This window comes from Mustelus asterias, chromosome 1 (genome assembly GCF_964213995.1).
Source record: "Mustelus asterias chromosome 1, sMusAst1.hap1.1, whole genome shotgun sequence".
Taxonomy (NCBI): Eukaryota; Metazoa; Chordata; class Chondrichthyes; order Carcharhiniformes; family Triakidae; genus Mustelus; species Mustelus asterias.
The window spans coordinates 179,629,087-179,648,285 of record NC_135801.1 but is presented as its reverse complement, the minus strand read 5'-3'; the positions used below and the strand labels follow the sequence as shown (position 1 = coordinate 179,648,285).

General features: G+C 47.7%; 1 protein-coding gene across 7 annotated transcripts in view; it reads right to left on the bottom strand.

Annotated features, from left to right (window-relative positions):
* LOC144504323 (catenin alpha-2) overlaps positions 1–19,199 on the bottom strand; it is a 1,369,240-nt gene that overhangs the window by 1,276,448 nt on the left and 73,593 nt on the right. For all 7 annotated transcript variants that reach the window (XM_078229613.1, XM_078229524.1, XM_078229870.1 and 4 more), the window contains one exon: positions 11,725–11,991. In XM_078229613.1, coding sequence (XP_078085739.1) covers positions 11,725–11,991 — 267 coding nt within the window. The remainder of the gene's footprint in view (positions 1–11,724; positions 11,992–19,199) is intronic.

Sequence of the window (19,199 nt, the reverse complement as noted above, 5' to 3'; positions counted from 1 at the left end):
GCTGCACGCCCAACCTTACCGACACTTCCCCCTTTACCACCACGTTCGCCTGTCCAGATTCAGCACGAAACAGACATGGTCCGCAAAGGTCCGATTCGGGCGTTCCAGCTTCTGAGGAGGTAAATTCCGAGCTTCCGGCTGCACTCTGACTCAGATCAGTGGTGGGGGGTTGGGAGGGGCCAGATGGCTCTCTGGTGGGGCCGGGGCGGGGGAAAGAGGTGGGTCAGATTGCTCTCTGACTTAGATCGGGGCGGTGGGGGGCTGGGGCAGGGGGTTCTGCTGCCACTCTGCATGTGATCAGTGGGGAGGGGGGACCGCTGCCAATCTGCGTGTGATCGCTGGCGGGGAAGAGGGGTCCACTGCCACCTTGCATGTGATTGGAGAGGGGGGAAGGGGGGAATGGGCCCGCGATCAGTCTGGGTGGGGGGGGACACACAAGGGGGTCAGTTATGTTGCGGGGGTGGGGCAATGTCTATGGGGGCCATAGGGAAGCGTTATCCAGCCTGGGAGCGATGTGGCAGGGGAGTGTTTGTCTTCTTTTTTTCTGCGCATGCACAGTTGGAGGCGCCGATCGGAGCTACAGTGTTTCAGGGGTGATAAGCCCTGCCCACAGGCTTGTGCAGCGTGATTCAGAATCACTGTTACTTTTCAGGCAGAGTGCATTTGGGGGCGCCTGTGAACAGGTCTAAAAGTCAGATCTGAAGCGCTCCCAATTTCAAGTCTGCCCAGCACTTCGAATTAAAATGGTAAAATAGGGCCCGCAGTCTCAGGGTATGGTGCTGATCTTTTAGGATTGTGACGAGAAGAAATTACTTCACTCAAAAGGTTGGCGGGTTTTGGAATTTTCTACCCCAGAGGTTTGTGGATGCTCCATCGTTGAAACAATTTAAGACAGATTTTTGGTCTCAGGGAATTCAGGGAGTGGGAAAGAGAATGGAGTTGAAGCCTGAGATCAATCATGATCATATTGAATAATGTAGCTGGTGGTCGACACCTGCTTCTATTTGTTGTCATCTTGTTTGGTATATACAAAAGGTGGAATGTATGTAATGCCTTCAGGAAAGCAGTAGATGGCATTAGCTGTTTTTTTAAAAATAATTTCTCATAAAAGTAAATGAAAGGAAAATCACAAGTTACATTATATCTTTTACATTTTATACTTTCATACATATTTTCTAATCATTTTGTATATATTTCCTCATCAAAAAATACAATATTCTTTCCCACTAAATTGGAACAAAAACCGACAATAGAGGACAGTAGATTTTATGAGAACAAACATTGATAAAATGGGCAGATGACGTTTAACACAGGGATCTCTGGGTGATACATTTTAGAAGGAACAACGAGAGAGGCAATATAAACTAAAAGATATTTTAAAGACCTCGGGTTTGCTTACAGAAATCTTTGAAGGTGACAAGAAAAGTTAAGGCTTGTTGAAAAAGCACACGGAATCCTGGACTTGGAGACATAGGACACAAAAGCAAGATTGTTTTGTTACATCTTTGTAACTCGCTGCTTAGCCCTCATTTGGAGGATTAGGTGAAACTCAGGGCACTACACTAAAAGAAGGATGTCGAAGCCTTGGGGAGGAGAATGATTGGAATGATACCAAGGATGAAAGACTTCAGCTGAGTATAGAGTTTAGAGAGATTGAAATTGTTCTCCTTAGAGTAGAGAAGGTTAAGGGGAATTTCACAGAAGCATTCAAAATTATGAAGGATTGTGAGAGATTAAATGAGAATCAGTTTCCACTTGCCAAAGCTTTGGCAACAAGGGAACAAAGATTTATAATAATTGGCAAAAGAACCAAAGGTGAAATTAACTTTGACACAATGTTATGATTTGGAACACATTCCCTGACAAAAATAGATTCAATAACAACTTTCTGCAGGGAATTGAATAAATATTGCAGGGACATATGGAAGAAGCAGGGGAGTAAGTCCAATTGGATCATGCAAAGAGTCATCATTGGCACAACAGACCAAATGACCTCCTTTTTTGTGGTAAGATTCCAAGACTTTATTCAAGAGCCAATAACAGCTTAAATATTAAAGAATGAATTATTATTGCTACCCATCTCGTGGAAATTGGGAGATTTGACCAGAAATGGGGAAACGTGCACATTGCACACCTTAATCAATATTAGCTAACAGCTCAGTCAAAATTGATTCAAGCAGTAAATTCATCTTTATTTTATGAAAAGACTGAAAAGTAGTGAATTGAAAAAAGCCTTAATCATTGGGAAATAAGTTCAAACATAAATTTCCAGCAAACTTAAATTAATTTTACATAACTGATTAAAGGGATCATGCACACCTACAAACTTAGTGTGTAAACTATATTTTTACTGCAAAGAAAAAATGCAGCTTGGAGTGAAGGAAATTCTGTCACTCAATGAAGCCAGTTTTATATGAAGGTTGTGGTCCCTTTAGACTGTTAATTGGTTTGGGGGCCGGACTCCTGTCCATTTGGGAGGATGTCCTTCTAAAGTTCCCATGCAAACAAATGGCTGACAGGGTTCTCTAGCCCCTGCAGTGCCACCAAGAAAATGGAGGTAAGTCGAGGGTTTTGCCAAAGCCAACCTGGGAGGCCCCAGCAAAGGGTTGGGGGACTGTAGGTGGAGACACGGAAGGCGGAATTACTCTGGAGAGCAGGTCTCAGCTGATCACATGTGCCCGGACAGGAGGCCGCCCCTCTCCCTGCCAACCCCTCCCCCAATTCCTCTCCTTGGCGGCAACATGGCATCAGCACCTGGCATGCACGGACACCTACACTGGGAATAGCACTGCTTCCATGATGTCTGATTCTACAACCTCCTCCCCTCCCCTCAGCCTGTTACCATGGAAACTGATGCGCTATCAATTAGGCAAAAGACTACTTGTGTGCCAATACAACTGTAGGCTTTTATTCATTACAGAACCAGGAGCACATCCCAACAGATAACGGACCCGAACTGAACAAGGGGAGGAAACAGCCACCTTTATACTCGGTGACAAGGGGAGGAGCCGAGCCGGCAGGGGATGTGTCCAGGCATGACAAACACAACAACGGTGGTCCAGGCAGGACAAAGGCACAATTGAAGTCCACCACATTCACCCCTCCTTTTAAAAAAACAACACGGGGTGAAGCGGAAAAAATATCACAAGTCCAGACGAACCGGTGGCTTGATCCGCCGTCGTGATCGTCATAGTGCAGGTTGCAGAGTCGTCCGAGCAGGGAGCAGTGTCAGCCCAGGCTCCATGCAGTGGGCGTCGAGAGGAGGCGCCAGGTGGTGTGAGGCGGATCCATCCGTCGTCCCGTCCAACAGTCGGGTACTGCGTGGCGACGGCACCAGTGACTCAAGCGAGCTGTACATGGGGGTGAGAGGAGCGAGCTGTGGCCCTGGTGGTGTATGGAGAACAAGGGGAACTGGGGCTAGGGGGTGGAGGGACGTAGTGGGCTCTGCGCGCACAATATAGGAGACTGGGACTGAAGGGGAGAGGGGCGCAGCGGTCTCTGGGCGCACAACACAAGGGACTGGGACAGTGGGGCGAAGGGACGTGGTGGCCTCAGGGGCACCTGCGGGTGCCAAGTCACGGACAGAGACTGTGTCCTCCCGCCCATCAGGGTTCGCTACATAAGCGTATTGAGGATTAGCGTGGAGCAATTGGACCTTCTCGACCAAGGGATCTGCCTTATGGATCCGGACATGCTTCCGAAGCAGAACGGGCCCCGGGGACATCAACCAAGCTGGGAGCGAGGTACCCGAGGAGGACTTTCTGGGGAAAGTGAACATCCACTCGTGAGGGGTCGTATTGGTCGCTGTACACAAGAGTGACCTAATTGAATGTAATGCATCCGGGAGGACGTCTTGCCAACGGCTGACTGGAAGGCCCCTAGACTGTAGCACTAATAGAACAGCCTTCCAGCCAGTTGCGTTCGCCCGCTCTACTTGACCATTACCCCTGGGGGTAAAAGCTAGTGGTGCAGCTGGAGGCAATGCCTTTGGCGAGCAGGTACTGCCTCAGCCCGTCACTCATGAATGAGGACCCACGGTCACTATGAACATAGGATGGAAAACCGAACAGGGTGAAGAGCATGTTCAGGGTCCGAATCACCGTGGCCGAGGTCATGTCCGGGCAGGGGAAGGCAAAAGGGAAACGCGAATATTCATCGATGACATTTAGAAAATAAATATTGCGGTTAGAGGAAGGGAGGGGGCCTTTAAAATCAATGCTGAGGCGCTCAAACGCGCGAGTGGCCTTTATAAGGTGCGCCCCACCTGGCCGGTAGAACTGCGGCTTGCACTCTGCCCAGACCCTGCATTGCCTGGTAACCGACCGGACTTCCTCGAGGGAGTAGGGCAGGTTACGGGAATTGACAAAGTGGAAAAATCTGGTGACACTCGGGTGACAGAGATCATTATGGAGGGACTGTAGCTGATCCAGTTGGGCGCTGGCACATGTTCCACGGGACAGGGCGTCTGGGGGCTCATTGAGCTTCCCAGGCCGGTACATGATGTCATATCTATAGGTGGAGAGCTCAATCCTCCACCGCAAGATCTTGTCATTTTTGATCTTGCCCCCCTGCCTGGTGTTGAACAGAAAGGCAACGGACCGCTGGTCCGTAATTAAAGTGAACCGTTGGCCCACAAGGTAATGGCGCCAGTGCCGGACGGCTTCCACGATGGCCTGGGCCTCCTTCTCAACTGAGGAGTGTCAAATCTCAGGGCTTTGTAGGGTCCGGGAAAAAAAGGCCACCGGACGGCCCCTTTGGTTAAGGGTGGCGGCTAGGGCAAAGTCAGACGCATCACTTTCCACTTGGAATGGGATGGATTCATCCACAGCATGCATCGCGGCCTTCGCGATGCCCGCTTTGATGTCGTCGAAGGCCAGACGGGCCTCCTCTGCCAGGGGAAAAGAGGTCGATTTGAGGAGCGGACGGGCTTTATCCGCGTAACGGGGAACCCACTGGGCATAGTAGGAGAAGAAGTCCAGGCATCTCCTCAGTGCTTTGAGAGTAGTAGGGAGGGGAAGCTGCATAAGGGGACGCATACGGGCTGGATCGGGACCAAGGACACCATTTTCCACCACGTACCCAAGGATGGCGAGGCGGCGTGTCCGAAAGACACACTTCGCCTCATTATATGTCAAATTCAGGAGAGTGGCAGTACAGAGGAATTTTTGTAGGTTGGCATCATGGTCCTGCAGGTCATGGCCGCAGATGGTGACATTATCCAGATACGGGAAAGTGGCCCGTAGCCCATGCTGGTCCACCATTTGATCCATGGCCCGCTGGAAAACTGAGACCCCATTGGTGACACCAAAGGGGACTCTGAGGAACTGGTAGAGGCGACCATCCGCCTCAAAGGCAGTATATGGGCGATCCTCCGAGCGGATAGGAAGCTGGTGGTAGGCCGATTTTAAATCAATCGTAGAGAAAACCCTATAGTGCGCGATGCGATTGACTATATCCGTGATGCGGGGAAGAGGGTACGCATCTAGTTGCGTATACCTGTTTATGGTCTGGCTATAGTCAATCACCATGCGGTGTTTCTCCCCCGATTTAACTACGACCACCTGCGCCCTCCAGCCTACTTTTGGTGGCTATAGGCCTGTAATCCGGGGTGAGATTATCGAATAAAGGGAGGGGGGTAATCTTGAGGGTTGAGAGATTGCAGGTGGTGCGGGGGGACGCTGCAGTGACGGCGCATTGCAGACAGAGAGCGGGGAATAAGGGCCATCATACTGCAGGGTGACGCTCCTATGATGGGTGAGGAAATTTAACCCCAGCAGTACAGCTGCACAGAGTCGCGGCAGCACGAGGAGCCGAAAACGCTCGTAGACTGTGCCCTGTACCGTCAGAGTCACCACACAGCACCCAAGAACCTCCACTGAGTGGGAATCCGAAGCCATGGAGATTGTCTGTCTCCAGAGCCGCACAGGAAGGGCATATCGACGCACGGTGCGAGGGTGTATGAAACTCTGTGCTCCCGCAGTCGAACAGACAGTTTTCTGCATGGTCGTTTACCTTAATCTCCATCATTGACTTGGAGAGTTGGTGAGGCTGAGATTGGTCCAGACGAATCGATGCCACCGTCGAACCCAGTAAGTATTCATATTCGTCTGCATCTGATGACGTCACGGATTAAGTTTCCCGCTCAGCGCGCCTTGATGACAGCACCCAAGATGGTGATTTCCGTGCCGCTGACTGTATCAAAGATGGCGATTCCCGCACATCCGCTGACTGCATTAAAGATGGTGACTCCCGCACATCCGCTGACTGCATCAAAGATGGCGATTCGCGCACAGCCACTGACTGCATCAAAGATGGCTGCGCCCGCGGAATACACGCGGCACACAAGGCTTCGCGATCAGCTTCACCCGGCAGACTTTGACAAAGTGGCCTTGCTTACCGCATCCGGAGCAGATCGAATCCTTCACCGGGCAGCGACACCGAAAGTGCTTGGCTAGGCTGCAGAAGTAGCATTTGGGCCCCGCTGGAACAGCCGTCGCGGTGGAACCGTCGATGGAACGGGGTGCAGGGTAGGCCCCGAGATTGCAGGAGGCCACTTCTAGAGATTCAGCCATCGTGGCTGTTTTCTGGAGATCCAGGCCATCCTGTTCAAGCAGGTGCTGCCGAATGTAAGTAGACTCAACACCCACGACGTAGGCGTCCCGGATCAGGTCCTCCGTGTTCTGAGCGGCTGAAACAACCTTACAGTCGCAAGCTCGAGCTAGGACCCGCAGGGCGCACAGAAATTGGGTGCACGATTCTCCTGGCTGCTGCCTGCGGGTAGCCAAGAGATGTCTGGCGTAGACCACGTTAGGGCTCTTTTGAAACTGCCCTTTTAAGAGTTCTATAGCGTCCACGTATTTAGTAGCATCGCGGAAGATACCATAGACTGCATCGCTTACCTGGGCGCGGAGCACATGGAGCTTATCGCCGTCGGAGTCGACAACCGCAGAGGCGTTGATGAAGGCTTCAAAGCAGTCCAGCCAATGCTCAAATTTATCAGAAACTCCGACCTCTTGAGGGTCCAATGTTAACTTGTCGGGCTTTAAAAGCTGCTCCATGTCGGTCAAATGTAATGAATAAAATTGATGCGCTATCAATTAGGCAAAAGACTACTTGTGTGCCAATACAACTGTAGGCTTTTATTCATTACAGAACCAGGAGCACATCCAAACAGATAACCGACCCGAACTGAACAAGGGGGAGGAAACAGCCACCTTTATACTCGGTGACAAGGGGAGGAGCCGAGCCGGCAGGGGATGTGTCCAGGCATGACAAACACACAACGGTGGTCCAGGCAGGACAAAGGCACAACTGAAGTCCACCACAGAAACTTCCATCCAATCATTTGAAAATTTAAGGTTGCATGACTGAAGGGAGGAGAGAAAAGTTTAACTCTGCCACCTATGCTTTTAGAGCCGGTTAAAATTAGAATTGCAGATTAGTCACCCATTTAAGACAGAGATGAGGAGAAATGTTTCTTCGGATCATGAGTCTTTGAAACTCTCTTTCTCAAAAGTTGGTTGAAGCAGAGTCTTTCAATATTCTTAAAGCAGAGCTAGATAGATTCTTAATAAAAAAAGGGAGTGAAAGATATCGGGGGCATGTGGGAATGTGGAGTTGAGGTTAAAATTCAGACCAGCCTTTGGTTCAAGGGGCCAAGTAGCCTACTCCTGCTCCCAAGTCATATGTTTGTAAGTATCTTCTGGAACACATTCTAAACAGAACTGTTAAGCAGCTCTGAAATTTTATTGCTGTCATAGTAATATTAATATGAAATTAACAATGCATGATCTTGTTTGAAATGAGGTGATGAAACTGTACATTTATAGTGTGACAATTAGGAGGTCAGGAGGATAATTGTTTGGACTGTGTGTTTAAACTTCGGTTACAATGAGGAGATCATGTGACTATTGCAAATTCTGCTTGACAATAAGCCAGGCTTAATCAAGGTTCTGGTTCAGCAAGATGTGAAATTCTCATACTTGGGAACCAAGGGCAAGGGCAGTGGCACTCTATCCTTTTCCTTTTCCCCTATGTACTCTATGAGTGGTATGCTTTGCCTATATTGTATGCACAAATCAATACTTTTCATCGTATCCCAGTACATGCGACAGTAAAAATCAAATAAGCTGTGGTAACAGTAAATAGATTTAGAAGTTTATTTACTAGTGTCACAAGTAGGCTTACATTAACACTGCAATGAAGTTACTGTGAAAATTCCCTAGTCACCGCACTCCGGCACCTGTTCAGGTACACTGAGGGAGAATTTAGTGTGGCCAATGCACTTAACCAGCACATCTTTCAGACTGTGGGAGGAAACTGCAGTCCCCAGAGGAAACCCACGTAGACATAGGGAGAATGTGCAGACTCCACACAGACAGTGACCCAAGCTGTGAGGTAGCAGTGCTAACCACTGTGCCACCAAAAGACTTATCAGCATCAAGCTTCAGGGCAAAAGTGAAATAGAACAGTAGGTGGTATGGTCAACAGAGAGAAGAAGCTGCAGTTTCTGTGGAAGTTACCAAAGCCAGTTGCAGGAAGGAAACTAGCAAGATACAAGGAGGAGTGTGTCTCTAGATTGCCTCTGCTTCCAGGAGATTCATCCTAGTGTGGCCGGGGAGGGGGGAGAAAGATTCATTGGAGCAGACAGTGGATCTGGGAAACTCTCTGAAAACTTAGGGAAGCACCTGGAGATGGTGGTTTGAAGTCACTACTGTGGACTGTTTACAATAAGGGCTGCAATTCTGCGTTGAATCATATAATCACAGAATCACAGAGTCCTACAGTACAGAAGGGGCTCTTCAGTCCATTGAGTCTGCACCGATGCATAAAAGGCCCTGATCTGCACACCTAATCCCACTTGCTAGCGCCTGGCCCATAGCCTTGAATGTTATGGCGTGCCAAGTACTCATCCAGGTACTTTTTAAAGGATGTGAGGCATCCCGCCTCCACCACCCTCCCAGGCAGTGCATTCCAGACCGTCACCACCCACTGAGTAAAAATGTTTTTCCTCAAATTCCCCCTAAACCTCCCACCCCTCATTTTTAACTTGTGTCCTCTTGTAACTAACCCTTCAACTAAGAAGGACAGCTGCTCCCTATCCACCCTGTCCATGTCCCTCATAATTTTGAACACCTCAATCAGGTCGCCCCTCAGTCTTCTCTGCTCCAGAGAAAACAACCCAAGCCTATCCAACCTCTCTTCATAACTTAAATGTTCCATCCCGGGCAACAGCCTAGTGAATCTCTTCTGCACCCCCTCCCTTCTTTCCTATGATGTGGCGACCAGAAATGCACACAGTACTCCAGCTGTGACCTCACCAAAGTTCTGTACAACTCCATCATGACCGCTCTGCTTTTGTAATTTACACCCCGATTGACAAAGGCGAGTGTGCCATATGCCTTTTTCACCACCCTATTAACCTGCCTTTCCGCCTTCAGCTATCTATGAACAAACACGCCAAGGTCCCTTTGTTCTTCAGAACTTCCCAGTGTCAGACCTTTCATAGTATAATTCCTTGTCAAATTACTCCTTCCAAAGTGCATCACCTCACACTTCTCAGGATTAAATTCCATCTTCCACTTATCCACCCATTTGACCATCTCGTCTATATCTTCCTGTAACCCAAGACACTCAACCTCACTGTTAACCACCCGACCAAATTTTGTGTCATCGGCAAACTTACTGATCCTACCCCCCACATAGACATCTATGTCATTTATACAAATGATGAACAATAAGGGGCTCAGCACGGATGCCTGTGTACGCCACTGGTCACTGGCCTCCAGTCTCTAAGAAGTCTCACAATACCAGGTTAAAGTCCAACAGGTTTATTTGGCAGCAAATACCATAAGCTTTCGGAGCACTGCTCCTTCGTCAGTTGGAGTGGATATCTGCTCTCTAACATAAGAACATAAGAAATAGGAGCAGGAGTAGGCCATCTGGCCCCTCGAGCCTGCCCCGCCATTCAACAAGATCATGGCTGATCTGAAGCAAATCAGTTCCACTTACCCGCCTGCTCCCCATAACCCCTAATTCCCTTGTCGATCAGAAAACTATCTACCCGTGATTTAAACATATTCAACGAGGAAGCCTCCACCACTTCAATGGGCAGAGAATTCCAGAGATTCACTACCCCCTGAGAGAACAGTGCTCTCCACATCCAGTCACTAAAGCAGCCGTCTGTCACCACCCTCTGTCTCCTACCGCTAAGCCAATTATGAATCCACCTTATCAGATCACCCTGTATCCCATGTGCACTAGCCTTCTTAATAAGTCTCCCATGAGGGACTTTGTCAAAGGCTTTGCTGAAATAAATGTAAACTATATCAACGGCACTACTCTCATTCACATATTTGCTTACATCCTCAAAAAATTCAATCAAGTTTTTTAGGCATGGCCTCCCCCTGACAAACCATGCTGACTATCCCTGATCAAACCTTCCCTCTCCAAATGGAGATAAATTCAGAATCTTCTCCAGTAGTTTCCCAACCACAGACGTGAGACTCACTGGTCTGTATTTCCCTGGCTTGTCTCTACAACCTTTCTTAAATAGTGGGACCACATTAGCTGTTCTCCAGTCCTCTGGCACCTCCCCGGTGGCCAGTGAGGAAGTAAAAATTTGGGTCAGAGCCTCTGCAATTTCCTCCCGAGCCTCCCACAACAGCCTGGGACACAATTCATCCAGACCTGGAGATTTGTCCACTTTTAAGCCCACTAATATCTCCGATACCTTGTCACTCCCTATGATAATTTTCTGTAGAGCCTCACAGTCTCTCCGAAATATTCATTTACCATCCTACCAATGTCCTCTGCCTCCACCCACAGGTTTCTTGGTCCCTAATGGCCCTACTCTTTCCCTGGTTATCCTCTTCCCATTGATATACTGATGGAGTATCTTAGGATTTTCCCTACTTTTACCAGCAAGAGCTTTCTCATATCCCCTCTTTGCTCTCCCAACTGATTTCTTAAGCTCCATCCTGCACTGTGCAATGTGAGATAAGTATACAAGAGAGACATTAATTTACGTAGTTTAAAGTATACGTTTTCTACAAAGGAAGTGTTTAGTTAATCGTGTCTTAGACATTTGTTACAGTAAAAATCTTAAAATGCGAAACGTTAACTAGAAGTTGGAATTTCTTTTCTAAACAGATCTCTCTGGGGATTGTAACAATATGAAACTTTAACTACATTAAAATGTTTCTACCAAGGTTAATAACTAAAGGGCATTGAGAAGGTAAAGCCTTCAAGCAACTTGTCACCACTTTAAATCTGCTTGTTCCTACGGTTACAAGTTCAGATCCTTGAAGCAAACACTTCAGTGCAACGATAAAGTTAAAATATTGGAATTACTCAGTATTCCCAGCAGCATCTGCGATGAGTGAAACAGCTAACATTTCCGAGCAATAGCAGAGATCGCAGTATTTCTTATGAGAGACAAAAAGAAAGGGAGAGGAGGATACTATTTGGTCACTATTTTCTTGGTGACTGTAGGCAAACTCAATACCTAGAAAAGAGCAATGGTGCTACTATAAAACTCAAAATTCAGCTGCTAATCTTTCAATGCTGAATAAAGACCCTCAACAAAAAGAATCTATTCAATTTTATTCACCAGCTGAACACAAGGTTCTGGCTACAGGAAGATAATAATTTGCTACAAATTTTAATTGTTGAGACGTGTGGGAAAAATTTGAAGACAAGCTGCATAATGTCCAAGGTACTTACATCAAATTCATTCAAAGCTGCTGCTAGTTCACCAATGCCAACAGGTCCATGTTTGTCATCTGCCACCGAAGTAGACTGGGCTGCATTTGAAATTCCAGCAATCGCCTCCTGTACTTGTTTGAAGACATAATCTCGGTTTACTCTGGTAGCTGCTACATCAGGGTGTCGGAGGAATGCTTGGGAGGCAGTATATAGCATGGTAGCATTCTTCTTCAAAGCACCTCGGGCAGCTGCCATTTCATCCCTACAGTGATGATCCTTCAACTCCTGCAATTAAGAAACAGACAATTTCTCAAGACATATAGCTTTTTAAGCTCATTCCTGACTCTTTCCCAGATGAAGGAGTTGTTTTATGAAGAAAGATTGGAGTTTAGAAGAATGAGAGGCGAACGTATTGAAATACACAAGATCCTGAGGGAGCTTGCTAAAGTGGATGCTCAAAGGATTTTCCTTTGTGGGAGGGACTAAAACTAGAGGATATCGTTTAATAATATGGGCCGGAATTCCCCGGGCGTTCACGACGGCAGCACATCCCCACCTGCGTGTTTCCCACCAACGTGTTAAAAGATTGACACAAATGTCTTTGGATTGTCATTGCTTAAACTTCGATTGGTTGTACACTATAAACTGATAAATAAGCTTTATGTAGGAATGATAGGCATCTATAGTCTTCAGTTTCAAGGTAATTAGAATTCTCTAGTCTCAGTGTCCCAGCATTTCAAAAGAAAAATGTTGTTAAGGTTAAAGACACAAATTTAAATCATACATGCAAACAGGTTAATTAATGCACTGCATGCATTAAATTTACATCACTGTTACACCTAATACGTGAGTGCAAACAAGGGAACATATTGTCAAAAAATTGAACGGAGATACTATAATCTATGCGAGGACACATCTTGTATAAACTGTTCCTTTTCTACACAATGTCAAATTGCAATAGAGCTTTGAATAATTTAGGAGGCTACCACCAGAAAGAGTAACTTTTTTTTTTCAATCATGGGATGTGGGAGCACTGGCTAGGCCAGCATTTATTTCCCATCAATCATTTTTTATTATTCATTAAATAATGAATAATAAATTCATTATTTATGAATGGACTAGATTTATTGCGGGTCCCTAATTGCCCTTGAAAAGGTGGTGGTGAGTGCTTTCTTAAACCACTGCTTTCTCTGAGGTGTAGGTACATCCATAGCGCTGTTAAGAGCATGAAGGGAGTTCCAGGATTTGACCCAGCAACAGTTAAGAAATGGTGATGGATTTCCAAGTCATGATAGCGAGCAACTTGGAGGAGAACTTCCAGGTGGTGATGTTCCCATGTGTCTGCTGACCTCCTATGAGATGGTAGTGGTCATAGGTTGTGAGCAGGCTGCTTTATCTTGAATGATACTGAGCTTCGAGTGTTGCTGGAGCTGTACTCATCCAGGGAAGTGGGGAATAAAAGTTTAAAGTTTTAAAGTTTATTTATTAGTGTCACAAGTAGGCTTATATTGACACTGCAATGAAGTTACGGTGAAAATCTGCAATTCGCCACACCCCGGCACCTGTTCCGGTACACTGAGGGAGAATTTAGCTTGGCCAATGCACCTAACCAGCACATCTTGTATCCTATTACATTCCTGACTTGTGCCTTATAGATGGTGGAGTAGCTTTGGGGAGTCAGGAGGCGAGTTACTCACTACAGCATTCCTGACCATTGACCTGTTCATATAGCCACAATATTTATTTGGCTAGTCCAGTTCAGTTTCTAATCAACGGTAACGCCCAGGATGTTGACAGTGGGGGATTCAGCAATGGAAATGCCACTGAATGTCAATGGGAGATGTTTAGATTCTCTCTTGTTGGAGATGATCATTGCCTGGCACTCATGCTGCATGAATGTTACTTGCCACTTACCAGCCCAAACCTGAATATTGTCTAGATCTTGCTGCATTTGGGCATGGACAGCTTCTGTGTCTGAGTTGTTGTGAATGGTTCTGAACATTTTGTAATCATCAGCAAACCTTCCCACTTCTGACATTATGGTGAAGGGAAGGTCATTGATGAAGATGGTTGCAAGTAGGACACTAACCAAAGGAACTCTGGCAGTGATGTCCTGAGACTGAGATGACTGACATCCGACAACCGTAACCATCTTCTTTTCTGCTAGGTATGACTCCAAATCAGTGAAGCACATTCGCCCGATTCCCCTTCACGTCAGTTTTGCTAGGCCTTCTTGGTGCAACGCACTGTCAAATGCTGCCTTGATGTCAAGGACAGTCACTCTCACCTTACCTCACGCATTCAGCTCTTTTTTCCATGTTTGGACCAAGGCTGTGATGTGGTCAAGAGCTGGGTGGCCCTGGCAGAACCCAAACTGAGTGCCAGTGAGCAAGTTGTTGCCAAGTAAGTGCCACTTGATTGCACTGTTGATGACCCCTTCTATCACCTTACTGATGATCAAGAGTGGGTTGATGGGGCGGTAATTTACCAGGTTGGATTTGTCCTGTTTTTTTTGTGGACAGGACATCCTGGACAATTTTCCATATGCCAGGGAGATGCCAATGCTGTAACTGTACAGGAATAGCTTGGCTATGGGTGTGACTAGTGCTAGAGCACAAGTCTTCAGTGCTATTGCTGGAATGTTGTCGGACTCATAGCCTTTGCATTACCCAATGCAATCATCTGTTCTGGAGTAATTCATTCCAATATTGTTGCAATGATGTGTAGAAATTGTCATAGAATCATAGAAACCCTACAGTGCAGAAAGAGGCCATTTTGGCCCATCGAGTCCGCACCGACCACAATCCCACCCAGGCCCTACCCCCATATCCCTACATATTTACCTGCTAACCCACGCATCTCAGGACCCTAGGGGCAATTTTTAGCATGGCCAATCAACCTAACCCGCACATCTTTGGACTGTGGGAGGAAATCGGAGCACCCGGAGGAAACCCACGCAGACACGAGGAGAATGTGCAAACTCCACACAGACAGTGACCCAAGCCGGGAATCGGACCCAGGTCCCTGGAGCTGTGAAGCAGCAGTCATTTAAATATTCTTACTATTTCTTGGAGTTTGTGTCAAATTTGAATTCATTCATAAAAATAACGATATACAACAGTTGTACAGATCTTGCAGAAGTGTTATTTTTATAAGGGACAGAAGAATTAGAAACCATGGCTAGGATTTTTGTATGGATGGAGAGTTTCTCGGTCTTTGTGAAAATGGCTGCAGAGACCTGGATCCAGATGGCCCACCCGCAAACACAACCTCTGCCATTTTTTCAGAGGTGGGGTTGAGGGCAGGTTCTAATGTGCACATTTGTGGTTCACAGAGGCAACTGTACATGTAAAAGTGTAGCTGTCTCAGTGAGATCTGATTTTGATTAGTGGGATGTTCAAAACATTATTTGTGCATTTTAGACCTATTGTTAGGAGGAGGTTGAAAGCTGCCAAGGTTCTTTGAAAAGATAGGATACCCTTTTGGACAGGTTAGATACCCATTTCCTGTGGTCCAAGGACATCTTTTGATCGAGGCCAGGAGCCCTTTGCGATTCTTAAAAGTAGATATGAATAAGACCATAAGACATAGGAGCAGAATTAGGCCACTCGACCCATTGAGTCTGCTCCGCCATTTAATCATGGCTGATATTTTTCTCATCCCCATTCTCCTGCCTTTTCCCCATATTAATCAAGAACCTATCTATCTCTGTCTCAAAGACATTCAAAGACCTGGCCTCTACAGCCTTCAGTGGCAAAGAGTTCCACGGATTCACCACTCTCTGGCTGAACAAATTCCTCCTCATCTCTGTTTTAAAGGACCCCTTTAGCTTGAGGTTGTGCCTGAGATTGTGTACAAAAAGTGCCTAAACTCATTGGAACTGTCAAGAGAACTGTCAAGGCCTTTAAATTTCCTGTCCTTTACAAATTATAAAGAAATGCCTGCAGTGTTAAAATAAAATCAATGCTTGTTATTTCCCTCTGTTGACCTAATTCTAAAGGTTACCAATATAGGATTAGTGTTGCATGACTGAATTCATAATCCATAATTTTCACAATGGGGTGTCTGTCAGTTCACAATTTGTCAGCTACAAGTGGTTACAAATTATTTCAAGTGGGACTATGAATACAAATACTTGTTTTCATAAGGGATGAAAAGAAGTTCAATGTAGTGAGTTGGTTTTTGGTCAATTAGTATTTTTATTGCAGTAGTGAATTCATCAATAGCTACTTAACTTCATTTAATCTCAGCATATGTCCTGAGCTCTGACCATTGTGGATATTTGGTGACTTAGCAAAGGATGGTGGACATGGGATGTTGTCACATGGGCTATGGAGAGCTGCGGTGGAGAAGAGGTTTACATGAAAGTTAATGGGGAAATGGGCCAGAAGCGAAAATTCAGGCATATAGGGGCCGGTTTTACCAAATCGGCTCTAAGTGCCGGACGCGGTCATAAATCAGACCCGCGCCCGGCAGCCGCACTCCAGCGCCCCATAAGCCTTTTTTGGGTGCGGGTCCAGTGGGCGGGGCCCAGCACATTTGCATCTGTCGGAGCACCGTGACATCTCTTCCCTAAGGGAGGGGGGGCGGGGGGGGGGGGGGGGGGGAGGGGCAGATGTGACGTCTCTTCCATGAGGGGAGGGGGATAGGAGGGTGGGATGTGACTTCTCTTCCCTGGGGGGGGGGAGATAGGATGGTGGGATATGATGTCTCTTCCCTGGGGGGGGGGGGGGGGGGGGGATAGGAGGGGGGGGGGGGGGAATGTGACATCTCTTCCCTGAAGGGGGGGGATGTGACATCTCTTCCCTGAGGTGGGGGGGGGGGGGGTATGTGACATCTCTTCCCTGGCCCGGGGGGGGGGGGACCTGACGTCTCCACCCCCCCCCCCCCCAGGGGCAGAGACGTCACATCCCCCCCTACCTCCCCCCCTCAGGGAAGAGACGTCACCGTCTCCCCCCCTAACCCCCCCCCAGGGAAGAGATGTCACATCCGGCCCACCGCCCCGCCCCCCCCCCCCCCCCCCCCAGGGAAGAGATGTCACGTCCCCCGTCCCCCCCACTGCCCCCCCCCTCAGGGAAGAGATGTCACGTCCCCCTGCCCCCCCCGCCCCCCCGAATATTAGAGATCGAGAGTTGGTGGGAGGGGAGGTCCTTAATACAATTACTGTTACTAAGGAGGTGGTGCTTGGGAGACTAATAGGACTGAAGGTAGACAAGTCCCCGGGCCCGGATGGAATGCATCCCAGGGTACTGAAAGAAATGGCTGAGGTAATAGCAGATGCGTTAGTAGTAATTTATCAAAATTCGCTGGACTCTGGGGTAGTGCCGGCTGACTGGAAAACAGCTACTGTTACGCCGCTGTTTAAAAAAGGAAGTAGACAAAAGGCGGGTAACTACAGGCCGGTTAGCTTAACGTCCGTAGTTGGGAAGATGCTAGAGTCCATTATTAAAGAGGAAATAACAGAGCACCTGAATAAGAATGGTTCGATCAAGCAGACGCAGCATGGATTCATGAAGGGAAAGTTGTGTTTGACGAATCTACTGGACTTTTATGAAGATGTCACTAGTGCGGTTGACAGAGGGGAACCGATGGATGTGGTGTTTTTAGATTTCCAGAAGGCGTTCGATAAGGTGCCCCACAAAAGGTTGCTGCAGAAGATTGGGGTACACGGAGTTAGGGGTAAGGTGTTGGCGTGGATTGGGGATTGGCTATCTAACAGGAAGCAGAGAGTTGGGATAAATGGGTGCTTTTCTGGTTGGCAGTTGGTGACCAGCGGCGTGCCGCAGGGATCGGTGCTGGGGCCTCAATTGTTTACCATTTACATAGATGATCTGGAGGAGGGGACTGAATGTAGGGTATTCAAGTTTGCTGATGACACGAAGGTGAGTGGGAAAGTGAATTGCGTGGAGGACGCGGAAAGTCTGCAGAGAGATTTGGATAGGCTGAGCGAGTGGGCGAGGATCTGGCAGATGGAATATAACGTTAGCAAATGTGAGGTAATCCACTTTGGAAGAAATAATAGTAAATTGGAATATTATTTAAATGGAGAAAAATTACATTGTGCGACTGTGCAGAGGGATCTGGGGTCCTTGTGCACAAATCGCAAAAACTCAGTCTGCAGGTGCAGCAGGTGATCAAGAAGGCGAATGGAATGTTGGCCTTTATCGCGAGGGGGATAGAATATAAAAGCAGGGAGGTCTTGCTGCAACTGTACAAGGCACTGGTGAGGCCGCAACTGGAGTACTGTGTGCAGTTTTGGTCCCCTTATTTGCGAAAGGATATATTGGCCTTGGAGGGAGTGCAGAGAAGGTTCACCAGGTTGATACCGGAGATGAGGGGGGTGGCTTATGAGGAGAGATTAAACAGATTGGGTCTGTACTCGTTGGAGTTTAGAAGGATGAGGGGTGATCTTATAGAGACATATAAGATAATGAAGGGGCTGGATAGGGTAGAGGTGGAGAGATTCTTTCCACTTAGAAGGGAAACCAGAACTAGAGGGCACAGCCTCAAAATAAGGGGGGGCCGGTTCAGAACAGAGTTGAGGGGGAACTTCTTCTCTCAGAGGGTAGTGAATCTCTGGAATTCTCTGCCCATTGAAGTGGTGGAGGCTTCCTCATTGAATATGTTTAAATCACGGGTAGATAGTTTTCTGATCGATAAGGGAATTAGGGGTTATGGGGAGCAGGCGGGTAAGTGGAACTGATTCGCTTCAGATCAGCCATGATCTTGTTGAATGGCGGGGCAGGCTCAAAGGGCCAGATGGCCTACTCCTGCTCCTATTTCTTATGTTCTTATGTTCTTATCCCCCCCTAACCCCCCCTCCTTCAGGGAAGAGATGTCACATCCCCCCCTAACCCCCCCGCCCAGTGAAGAGATGTCATCCTACATCAGGACCCCCGGAGCAAGGCCAGGATCCAGGAATGCAAGATGCTTTCGACGGACACCAGCGATCAAGGTAGGTCAGGGGCCCACGGGGTCCGATCCCGGGAGGGGGGCTGATCGGGGGGGGGGGGCTGCCGGGGTTGTTCACGGGGGTGGTCCACGAAGGGTGGTCGGGGGCGATTTGGCGGTTCAGTTGCTGAGTTGAAGCCCTATCGGACTTGAATTCAGCAACACGGTAAATGCGCGGGCGCCGATCGGATCGGAGCCTTGTAAAGTGGGAAACTTCGGTAAAGTTGGGCGCGGGCTTCATTTGGCCGATTTAAATGCATGTAAATGCATTTAAATCGGCCAGCACGCGCCGGATCGATGCCTGGATTGGCCGTTGGTAAAGGCGCGATTGGCCTTGGGTCGGGTCTGGACCGCGTTTTAGGCCCGACGCCCAATTTTACCACGATTTCGCGGTCGAAAACAGGCGCAAAATTTTGGTAAAATCGGGCCCATAGTTTCAACTTCTAGTTTGGGAGAAAAGAATAGAAGTATATGTTGGTGGGCAAAAGCTTGGCAGATGGAATATAATGTAGGAAGATGTGAAGTTACGCACTTTGGAAAAA